Genomic DNA, 12,616 nt, shown 5'->3' on the forward strand with positions numbered 1-12,616 from the left:
TATCTATTGCAGAGCCTGGCACAAACATTAAAAGGTTGGATGCAATGAGTAGAGAGAAAGGAATGAGTGTGGAGAGAAGCTGCAACACCATTCATCAGGAAACCATAGCACTGCAGGGACTGCATGCTAGGCAATAAGAACAATTTGTTATGATTTTGACCTAAGCAGGAGAGTAGAAGACTTTCCATCTCTCCAAAGGTATGACCTAAGTAACACTTGCTCTTTTTTTCTTTTCCTTTTTCAAATCACCTAAGGATGAGAAATATCATGTAATAGTATTTAAACAGTATTTAATAATAGTATTTATCATATTATAATAATATTTAAGTAATATTTAATACTATTTACTATATTATAATAATATTTAAGGACATAGACACAGAATTTCAGGGTAAGAGGGCACTGTTGAAAGTATTTTGTACAATGCCCACGTTTTGCAGGTATGTAATGAGGCCCAGGATCAGGAATGACTCCATCCAACAGCATGCATTTTTCATACAGACTGGCTGATATTCAAAAATTTCTCCTTTTGTTTGATTTTCTTGAAATCTAACAAGTGGGGAAATACAAGAATGAGGAATAAATGTCTGGGAAGATGGGGAAGCCATAACGTTGCTGAAATATCTAGAGCCAATGAAAATGTATTCCCTTTATCTAACAGGGCTATCATTACAAGTAGAGGCTACATGGAACGTGGGAGATTCCATAAATGGAGGCTTACTTACCTCCTTTGTACAAATCAAATAGGGAAAAATTCTTAGTTAAGACACAAAAAGAAGACACCTAGTCACTGTCAGTTGAACTGAAATGCCCTTAGTAGGGGTATAATTGAGCTTCATTAGTCATAGTATTCTTGAAGCTGGAAGGGAACCAAGAAATGGTCTGGTCCAGGATTTCTCGATTCCAGCACTACTGACATTTCAGGCAGGAAAATTCTTTGTTGTGGGAGACTGTCCTGTATATTGTAGAATGTTTAATAGCATTTCTGGTCTCTACCCACTAAATGCCAGAGGCATCCCTGGTTGTGACAACCAATAACGTTTAGGGCAATGTCACCCCAGTTGAGAACCACTGGGCTCACCCAATCCCCTTACTTCATGGATGAGTTTCCTGATTCACAAATGCAAAGGGTAGAGCTGGTTAATCACACTTCCACAACTACAAACCAGATTTCAGAACTCTTCCAGCAAAACCAAGCTGTTCTAGTTTTCTTTTGATTCAATTATACATCAGAACGAATAAGGTCATCAGGTCCTGCCTGGATGGGGATTCTAAATTCAGAGGTGAAACTAGCCTGACCCTACAATACCCTGTAAAAGGCCAGTTCTTCTATCAAATGCAATTCGTGAGAACCCAATATTTTCCAGAAATGGATTAGCCAAAGATTGAAAAAAAAAAAAAAAAAAAAAAAAACCTCTATTTTTCCGAACGCACCAAATGCAATGGATATCATATACACTTGGTTTTATTTGAACAGGTAAAGTATGTTAAGCCTCTCAGCTCTACTAGATAAAGATAACCAACAATCCAGCTTCTCATGAGTTGTTTATTTTAAGACCAAATGCAATTTTCTATTTTCAAGAAAGAGTAAAGATTAAAAAAAAAACATATTACATGTCTAAAGGTCCATTAGACAAATTGATATTTGGATGGCCTGGCTACAAGAGATTATATTTCTCTTAGGATGTCCATATTTGGAGATTAGAACATTATTTCAAAAAAGTCAAAAAACCTGTCAGCTCTTTCATCCCTAAGGAATCACCAATTTTGAATTTATAAATTTACTACAGATCTTCCTTTCCATGTAGACTTTGAAATAAAGAAAACTACATTTTTGCATTTGTATAATGTATTCCATTTTCTTTTTCCTATATATTTTTTTGTAAATGACCTGTTTCACCAGCCTGAATTCAATTTTCCATATGCTGGACTTCTCACTCAGGCTGTGTTTGGCTCTTTAATGAAATTCAAAAAGCCATTTTTTTTTTACCACTTTTATCTCTGATTCATTCTCTCCAAACATTCTTTTGGTTGCTCTTCTCATTTGGATTTGTTGTTTTCTCTGCCTAAATTACCCACCTTAAATTATTTTATCTTGGATCACAGAAAAGAGAAGGTTTCCAACTCTCTTCACATAACTCATTTTCAGACTTATATATCTTGCTGTGACCTTTACATTTGTCATCAAAGACTGTCTAATCTCACCCACACTTTAAAATAAGCAACAATGTCCCTAGTGCTTTAGAGAGTATAATGTGTTTCAAACACATCAATCTTAGCATTTATATTTAGATAATACATCCAACTTTTACTAGGTCCCCCTCTATGCTTTCTACCTTGATTCTACTTGTCATGGGTCAAAGAAAATTGTTCAAGAGAGAAAAGAAAATCAAAAGGCTCTCACTCTGATTGCATTTCCTAAGGATATTTATTGTTAAATAACAAAATTCAATCAAGAAAATTTTAAAGATTTGGTTGGCTTTATTAAATGATTCTTGAACCGGGCAGCACTCCATCTAGCAAGTAGAGGGGAGCTCTAAGGAGTTCTACAAAAGGGAAGCCTTTTATAAGAAGGGTGGGGCAAGAACATTACTAGCAAAAGAAAAGGAATGTTCCTTGGAGGTGGCTTTCAAGGGAAAAGCAAGGTATCCTTATCATGCATATTACTTCCCCTTTCACTGGTGGGTGGAAATGATTCCAGAGGCACTCATTGACACAGATTGAAAAATTCTTGACTGGCAAGGTAAGACTACATTTTCCAGGGAGGTTGAAACTACAAATCACTTACATGTTAAGCAGGGGTTTGGAAACTCTAAGTGATACCATTTTGGGCCTCGGGTTTTATTTTTGTTTGTAACACTATTAATAACTACCCTCCAAACCATTTTAAGGCAGTTGTAGAACCGAAAGTTTGTAAGGAGAGAAGGAGGGGAGTATTGTAGACAGTGTCCTGGTTGAGGAGCACTAGTTTTACCAGACTGTCTTGAATGCCAGAAGACAAAACCATGCCAAAGGCCTGTGATTGTTACCATCTAGAGTTCTACCTACAGGCTGACCTTGACTCAAAGCTCAGGGAGTTTACTTCTGTAAAGTAAAGCATAAGAATGTATCTTTTTCCTTGCCAGTAAATACAATTTTCTAATCTCTAACTAACGTTTACTCTGGATATTACTTAAAATATTTTTACACAGCTACCTTCTCTCTTTTGACATTCATCAGAGAAAAATAACACAGAATATTTAATTTGCACAAGACCTTATCTTAAAACTGGAACATGATTTACATGAGAGTTTCTAAATAAGGCAGTGCCATTCCTCTTAAATAAAGATAGATGGGGACATCGTGAATTAACAAAACATCAAAGACCACATTTGCATAAAGCTTTCAGATTGTCTTTGTTTCCCTGGTAGATTAGGGTATGGTCAGATACCCCATATCTACCAATATTTGTTAAGCAACTATTGCCTCAGAGTTTAATTATTAGAATTCAGTTGCTTAACTAATTATTAGAATTATTAGAATAATTCTATCTATTATGATCAAAGTGGCAATGGGTCCTCTTTGTGTGTTTGCTTGTTTTAAAGCAAGTAAGAATCTCTTCTAGACTTTAACCCTACAGAAGGCAAAGGAAGGGGGACAGGAAAATAAGTTTCTCTTAGCTTGTAGACAACTGCAACAGAAAATTGCAACCCTGATTCCAGTCTCCCAACTTCAATAATTACACAAGTTCAAGAGAAAGCTTAAACCAAAAAAAAAAAAAAAGGGAGAGATGAAATTTTTAATTTGAAGAGGTGATCCTATTTGATTACATTCCAGAGAAAAAGCAAATTGTCTCTCTAGAACACTTTTTTAAAAGAAAAGAAAAACAGTTTATTATATTGATAAACTATCTATTACATGCAGTATACTACCTATTTATGATAAATTGTCTATTACCTATTACATATACAGGAAGGAAGGACGGAAGGAAGGAAGGAAGGGAGGGAGGGAGGAAGGGAGGGAGGGAGGGAGGGAGGAAGGAAATAAGAAAGAAAGGGAGGGAGGAAGACAAAACAAAGAAGAAAAAACTCACAAAGATTTCATTACTTGAATAAACTTACTAAAATGTGGAGAAACCAAATCTCTGGTCTTAACCCTTCCAAAAGAAATGTAACACAAGGAATTTCAATTCTCCCTCCCTTAAAACAATTCAGAAAACCACTTAATCACTTCTAGACCTAAATAGGTTAAACATTTTAAATTCAAAAATATTTCTAATTAAAGGTTAGCAAAGATAAAAGATGTTTTTATGACAAAAAAAGCACGCCATCTTGATTGAGAAACAGTTATTGAAAAAGCAGCAATTTATGACAAAGCCAGAAGTCATTTGGAATAAAAGGCGGTATTGTCAGTTTCACCTAGGACAACGGTGAGTACTTGCTCTGTAATATTAACATGTGCATGACACAAGGAAGTGAAAGGGAAGGTCACAGTAGAAATCCAACTTTATGAATAATTAGATAGAAATGTGAAAGTCACCCACATAATCATCAAAGCTGAATGTCAAACAGAGAGTTTGGTAGGGAAGTCAGATGTCTAAGAAAAATCAGAAGAAAAGAAAGACTGAAAATACTGCAAAAAAGAAAATTCCTTATAATTATTCCTTTATGTTCTCTGTGAAGTGGTGTGGAGGAAATTCACTAAATGGTCATTTTCACACAAAACATGTTCTTTTGCTTATTGAAGCAAATTAGAAGGAAAATAAAAATGAAGAGGCACACGTCTGGGAAGTGTTCTTCCTCATTAAAAAGAAAATTTCCAGGAAAATCAGATGAGTTAACAATATTTCCTCCTTAATTCTGTTCAAAGCTTTCTTTTATATAATTCTCTAAGGTTTAAGAAGAAAATGACATATTTAACATTATGGATTCAGTTACTAATTTATATAGAACGCAAGAGAATATTCCATATAACATTCTATACAAGTGAGGTTAGCAATTGCTCTTTATACTAAATTGAGGATCTTAAGTGAAGAAATCACCTTTATCTAATTAGATACACTAAATGACCAGAAAACAATCAATGTATTTTGCCAACTCACAAATAGTCAGACAAACTAAAACTCATTGGTCTCCTTAGTATCTTAATTCTCATCAGTGAATTGATTTTCTAAGCCTCAGTGTCTTCTGGATGCCCATTTGTCCAATCAATTCTGTTAATTACTTTCCAACTCTGACCTTGATCATCCATAGAGTATGCTTCAAAGTACATCACCATAGTTTTAAGTACAAACGTGGAGTGTGAGATATTTTGCAATAAGTCAAAAGGACCACAGATTGATACAATAATGGATTTAAAGGTAATTTCAAAAAAGCATAAGCTTCATTCTGAAGAGTCTTTGTTACAAAACCCATCTAATACAGAATGATGCTTCCTGGCCTATGCCATTTTGATGTAAAAGCTGTTGATTAATAATTCTCAATTATTTGATTATGCATTTGGTTTCAAACTTTGCTTTTAGTACTCAGAGGCTGTCTCCAGGCACATTTTCAGTTCATTATCAGTTCAAAAGGCTGCCTGCTTGTACCTTCTTAAGCTACAGTAAATACATTTCCGTCTGGTCTCATCATCTTTAGTGTCTGACATTTTGTAACAGAGAGTTTTGAAATCATATTTTATGGCAGTGAAGCTGTTAGGGGAAATTTATTGACTTAACAATCCCATCCAGCATCTCCTGTCATGTGGAACTGTCCCCAGTACAAGGCAGATTAGTGAATGTGAGCTGCTTCAATTTGGCCCAACTGTCTGGCTAAAGAATTTTCCATTACATGGGTGGGTGAGATCAACTGAGTTTAGAACCATTCAATTTATTCTGTGGCAGTAGTAAAGGAGAACACAATAGTGACTGGTGAACTTGAGTGCACTGTCTTCTATTCAACTTCTAATGAAGTGGCAATGCTGAGATTATAAATTGCTCTTACTCAATTGATAGTTTAAGTAGATCTAAGCATCTGCGCTTGCGATGTGCCTTTGCTATCTTTCTCCATCGTAGATTCTGGACACACCAAGATGGTAGTTAGAACTCAATATAAAGAGACCAGTTGATAGTACATGTAGTTGCCCAGTATGCAAGGACCCCGAGTTTCTATTATTTTCCCTCTCATACAAGGTTAATGAGTAAGACCAGGCAATGTTTGGAATTCACTTTTAAGTAGTATGCCATACTTCTTTCAATTCTGACAGCCTGCAGATCCCTTTTTATGTTCCACAAAGAGGTTGGGATATAAACAAGAATAAATTGATTGAAAAAATATATATAAATACGATTATGTCTATGGCACCTCCATATTTGCAAAAGAATTCAAATTTTCCACAAATTATCTGGAAATTCATAGGCTTATGTTGTACATAAACAGAGCTTTAAACTTGCTGTATAGTTAGGAAAAGCAATGAAAAGAAATGGCAACTCCTTTTAGTGACAATTTCTTAAACTTGAAAATAGAATTTATCATTTCTGAAGACAGCAAATTGTGATAAATAGATAACCTGATATTCTACAATGAGTTTTGTTTAAAGTAAAATGTATAAATTTGAAATTATACTAAATAAAAGGACAAAATCATTATTTTACAGCATTAGATGGTATTTTGAAGAATGTAAGTTACATGGATAATATGTGAAGTTTATTTTAACTGTTGGCATTTTTGTCATTTGACTACATTATTTTTTATACTTTTTATAATGATCCCATACTGTCTAAAATGTCACATTAAGCCTCTAACATATTTGTGTCATGCAAGCAATAGATATTTAACAAGTGTTTTTGTTAATGATGAATTTTCATTTCTGTTACATGTAGAATTAGTGATAACAATCCTATTTATATCAATAAGATTTCTCTAACTTAAATTGACTACTATATTTGATTCTATATAATGAAAATAACTGCCTTTAATTATCATATTCAATGATATTAGTGCCTTCTAAAATGTTTAATTATCAAATCATATCAGTCTTTACAAAATACATGTAAATAAACAGGAAATATCACCTCCATTTTATAAGTAAAAAGTATAACAATTTATGGTGAATTTTTATAAGGCTACTCAGGGACCTCTGACACAATCAGTGTTAATCTTAGATTTTAAGAAACCCAGATTTTTTAATTTGAAGGATCTTTAAAAAGTACCTGATCTGAATGCCTCATGTTATACACGAAGAAACTGACGGCTAGAGAGATGTTATAGAGCTCGTATGTGGAAGATAAGATATTCCTTATGATTCACAAATATTTCAAGAATATTCTTAATTATCATTTCCAAAGTGAAATTTAAAAGGAGTATATCACCTTATATTCCTTCATAAGTATATTTCATTACACATTACCAAGGGTAGTGTTTTTGCATTCCTTGGTTGTATTGGGAAAGGTTTCTAGATTGCTTCCACTGCTTATCCATAGAATGGTATTTGAGATATAAAATATACAACCCATGCCTATTTGTTGCATTTTAATAGGATAAATAAAGATGCAGAGTTCCTCTCTGAAATAATTTATGGACTTTTATACTACATAAATGTGTATTTTCATATGTTTCCCTAATAGCTTACAAAGTACCATCAAAAATCTTCCATTATACCTCCTCCAACGTATAAGATATATAAGAGGAAGACAATATACCTTTTTTACATATAAACCAAATGACCAAAAAAGCCTTAAAATATATTAAACTCCTATCCCCTATTACTGCTCAATCTAGGGGTTCGTATCATCTCTACTGTGTTACTATGCATCTGTACAATAGATCCTTTGCTAAATATCAAATATTGCAGCTCTTAAAAAAAGATGCAGGAATTTAAAAATAAGAATGCAACACCTATATGACCCATCCAACCAGTGACTTCATGATGCCTTTTTTTTATGGAGAGTGGTTCCCAAAACAATGCCAGCAGTAGGTAGAAAAAACTTTTTTTTTTTAATTTGAAGTACTTCAAGATATAATCCTAGGAATATATGAATTTCTTTTTATTATGCAAAAATTAGAACTTTTCTTATTACTAAGGATACTCCAATCAAATGAACATTTTCTTGCACATACTATACTCAAGAGGCATCTCCATTACTTATACAGTTATTTGTCAAAATATCAAAGACTTTGTCTTATGTATGCTCACCTGCTCAGAAAAGAAGTCGCTATCATCTTCTAGGTATTTACTGAAAGGGTTGGGTTCATAAATTTCCTCCTCTTTTTTCAGTAATATTTTGGATTTTACAGGTACTGGGCGAATCACTCCAGGCTTAGTCTTCATGAATGTCAAATAACATTTTTAAAAAATAAAGAAATAAATACCATTAAAATGAGTGAATATGTATATCATTAAGTTATTCAAACGTTCTCACAAAAAAATGATAATTTTTAAATTTTAAAATGATTTTACCGATACATAGATCAGCTTAGAAATCAAATGATTTTAACTAAAATAACTTTAAAGTTAACCATTACATCAATGAACTCATAAAGATCTATTATCATGACATTCAAAATGCAAAAACCTTCCTCATTTATCTAGCCAAATGTGTTCCGATATCCTCACCAGTTCATTCAGCCAATAAATACTTCATCTGACAAATATTTATGAAGAATGTCCTTAGCACCAGGCAGCATTCTCATTCTGGTAAGGAGAGATGAATTTGGCACAGTCTCAAAGCCTTTAACAATTTATTTTTCTGGAAACTACCCCCCATGCCCCAACATCCACAGAGCTGGGTCCCTGGAAACTATGTTCATTTTATGTATAATGAAACCAGGGATGGCCTTCTGACCTAAAAGGCTAGGGAGGTGAAACCAGATTTTCTCTTCCAAGAATGTGGAAAAGGAATAGACCATTCTGAAATTTCTTGGGAAGGTTGAAATTATAATATGTCAATTTGGGAACTATAAGAAAGACTTAATCTGCCATAAAAAGCATATCAGATGAGATCAAGAAAGAGAGCAAAGTGCATGGAGCCTAGAGAGAAGAGACACTAGGGGGCTTTCCAGAACTGAATTCTAAAACATTCCTGGGGCCCAGCTGAATTTCTTGTCCTGAGGCTCCCTGAGACTTTCCTTTTTTTTTTTTTTTTTTTTTAATTTTTTTTTTCAACGTTTATTTATTTATTTTTGGGACAGAGAGAGACAGAGCATGAACGGGGGAGCGGAAGAGAGAGAGGGAGACACAGAATCGGAAACAGGCTCAAGGCTCCGAGCCATCAGCCCAGAGCCTGACGCGGGGCTCGAACTCATGGACCGCGAGATCGTGACCTGGCTGAAGTCGGACGCTTAACCGACTGTGCCACCCAGGCGCCCCAAGACTTTCCTTTTTTTAACATAAGATTTTCTACTTTTTAAAACTCAAATTTACTTCTGTAACTTGAAACCAAAAGAGTTTTAGCTAGACTAGTCATTCAAGATTCATAAACTTGTACGCAATGTCAGTTTGATGAGAGAGACAGAGAAATCTACTTTGGGGCAATTTCAGAATGATGTTTCACAAACACCAAAACCTTGTTACACTGTAAAATGTCACAAAATGATTGATAAATTTACAAAAACATCCCAAACAACAATTCAATAAAAAGTTGTGACACTTTCTCTGGCTGAGCATTTTGCCGTAATCATTCTTCTCAACACCATTTCCTTTCTGAATATAGTAAATTAGCTCTCCTCAATCAACACTGATGCTCACAATTTAAGCCTTAAGGGACTATGTCTATCTCTCTGCTCTATAAACCACCTGATACATTTTGAGGCTTGAATAAATGCCACTCTGCAATACTTTTTCAATCGATATTTTCCCAGTTGCCTTTCATATTTATGTCAACTAGGGAAGTACAGAGTGAGAAAAGTCTCTATCTTCCCCAGGCTGAGAAATATTTCCCACTTAAGAAACTCTGATTTCTCTCAAGAGGGAAAAAAATGAGCAAGTAACATCCAATTATGCATGAAGTCGCACCGTGGAGTATATGTATGAGAGCAGTATCCCTGCAGTAAACTCAGCATAAGAACAAAGCCTCAGCAGCTACTGATTTCTATAACCACCTATAATGAGGGAGACACCTGATATTTGAGTCATGATCCTAAGTTGTCCAGATTTCTTGTCTCTCTTTTTCACTTGACTTCCTGTTTTATTTCCCCTTCCTTCTCCTACTCTACTTTCTCCTTCTCTTCTGCTCCTTTGCGAGGTAGGAAATCAATGCAACAACTCTAGTACTCGGGGCCCACCAGGTTCTAAAACCAACATGGAGCTTTAGGAACTAAGCGTGGTGGGAGTAGGCAAAAAGATGAAGGCAGAGAGGAGAAATGTCACCAAATTCACTTGATATGCTAAGAGAATCCCTCTGCCAGAGACCCTGACCCTTGTATTGCTGGCAGGATGATAATCTGGGTTATCCTAGCCTGGAGACTTTCACTCAGATCTTCTCTCTTGGGATCATCAACCTCCAGGGTGAGACCAAAAAAGAAACTCCTCTAGATAGCAAGTAGCTTTAGTATCAGAATCATCACCCATGTTTCATATATGTTTCCTTACCAGCCTTTATGCTCCTTAGTTCCTATGAATTTCCTGAATTTGATGGTTGTCTGATAATTTGACAATAATTATTTCCCTATTTCCTCTACTCTATTGGATGTCCCACATGCTCTTTTCTTGGACTCTGTGTCCCTGAAGTCTGAGGCTTCCTCATTCTAGTTTGCCTACTTGGCCTTGGTAGACTTGTCCTGATTCTTACACTGTATTTGTCACTTCTTTCCTCAGTCCTGTTTTTTCTCCTGCATCTTAACTTGGTGTCACTCAGTAGTATTTTATAGAGACGGAAGCCAACTCTGAGCATAAAACTAGACATAGTTTGCCTTGGACATTGTTCACATTTCCCATTCTGTAAATTTTAACCATATCCTCCTCACCCAGAGATCAGTATTTGGTCACTATGGTCAAGTTGGAAATTGAACACTGGTGGCCCAATTCTGAACCTCATGCACTATCCATAAATCATAGTACATGGACAAGTCATATTCATGACAGCCTCTACACCTTGCTCATACCATTTCACATGCTTTGAAATCAATATCAAAATCCTTGAAGACTCATTGCAGATAATGACACCATCATTCTCCCATATATCCAGATTCTATATCTTACCTATATGTGATCAGGCTCTATATTCAGTATTTTAGATAGATTATCTCATCAATTCCCTACAAAAAACCCTGTGAGAGACTTAGAGAAAATAAGTTACATGCCAAAGTCAATCAGTTAATATGTGAAGAAGTCAGATTTAAATCCAGGTCAGATCTAATCATCAAACCCATGATTTTAATTACTCCTATGCCTACTGTAAGACAGAAACATATGGAGAAACAGCATAGACAGAGACTTAAAATCATTTTTAAATACCCACCTCCATAATTTCTTCTGTCCAATCAATAACAAAGTTCCAATATTTTTATATTTTTGATTTCTTTTAAATTTATTGCTTCTGTTTTATTTCTACTGTCCATTGACACATACTTGACTTTGGCCACGATTACTTCATTTGATGTCATTTTACCTTTCTTTTCACTAGTCTTACTAAATCCGGTTTTTCTTTCTTTAAATGTGGCATATAAAAAAGTTCCTGCCAAAAGACCATTCCTAAAATACTGTAGGATATGATGTTTTCTTATTCAATATACACATCCATACATCCTCCTTTCACCCCCCCCACACACACAACACACACACACACACACACACACCCCATACCAAATTGCATTTACTAAAGCACTCTGTAGTTTGCATGGCCAAGACATAAAATTTGTACTGATGTCTCTCTCTGGACTTGGTTAAAAATACATTCACAGAAAACAGCATGATATTGCCAGGAGGAGGGCATCAAGCTTATAGACTTTAATTTTTGCAATAGTGTTCATAGACTGTATGACCTTGAAAAAGCTGTTCGAGGTACCTTCTCCATCCTTTCCCTGTCTGGACCTTCAACTAAAGGATTATAATCATCCATGAGTAGGTCCTTTAATAATGAGTAATGGCACATTTATTATTTACATTCCTGTCCTCTCCGTCATCATACCACATAGAGTTTTTACATAAGTCTTGTCTCTGCATATGCAAACCCATCACCCAAACAAGTGTCTCAAGGTGCCTTTTAGAACATCTATAAAATAGCCTAGGTAAAGCAACCAGTGCTGTTGCTGGCAAGGTAAGGATCTCTTGGAATATTAGTTAATTTCTTCTCTGCACTTCTTGTCTGCTGGTTCCTCAATGTCAAATGCTTATGTAATCTGTATCTGTTGAAGATTAAATTGCCAACACAAAGTAAACTAATGGATCTATCCAAATAAGGTTCTGCTAGCACTGTGCCACTCAAGATGGGGTATTTAAACCAGCAGCATCTGCATCACTTGGGAACCTGTTAGAAGTGCGGGATCTCAGGCACTACCCCAGAACTACTGAATCATAATCTTCATTTTAACAAAATCTCTAGGTGATTCATGTGCCCTCAACTAGAACTCATTCCACTAAAATGTTGTGCAACCCACCTAAAGATAGATCTTCCTTGGTCTGCCATCCCAGAGACATCTGCTTAACTTTGAGCTTTGCCTCC

General features: G+C 35.2%; 1 protein-coding gene across 1 annotated transcript in view; it reads right to left on the reverse strand.

Annotated features, from left to right (window-relative positions):
- MLIP (muscular LMNA interacting protein) overlaps positions 1-12,616 on the reverse strand; it is a 118,102-nt gene that overhangs the window by 15,684 nt on the left and 89,802 nt on the right. The window contains exon 11 of the mRNA XM_047103022.1: positions 8,152-8,280. Within this exon, the coding sequence (XP_046958978.1) occupies positions 8,152-8,280 (129 nt within the window). The remainder of the gene's footprint in view (positions 1-8,151; positions 8,281-12,616) is intronic.

Source organism: Lynx rufus, unplaced genomic scaffold (genome assembly GCF_022079265.1).
Source record: "Lynx rufus isolate CCGP_SWC_20201006 ecotype Redwood Valley unplaced genomic scaffold, mLynRuf1.p SCAF_6, whole genome shotgun sequence".
NCBI classification, from domain to species: Eukaryota; Metazoa; Chordata; class Mammalia; order Carnivora; family Felidae; genus Lynx; species Lynx rufus.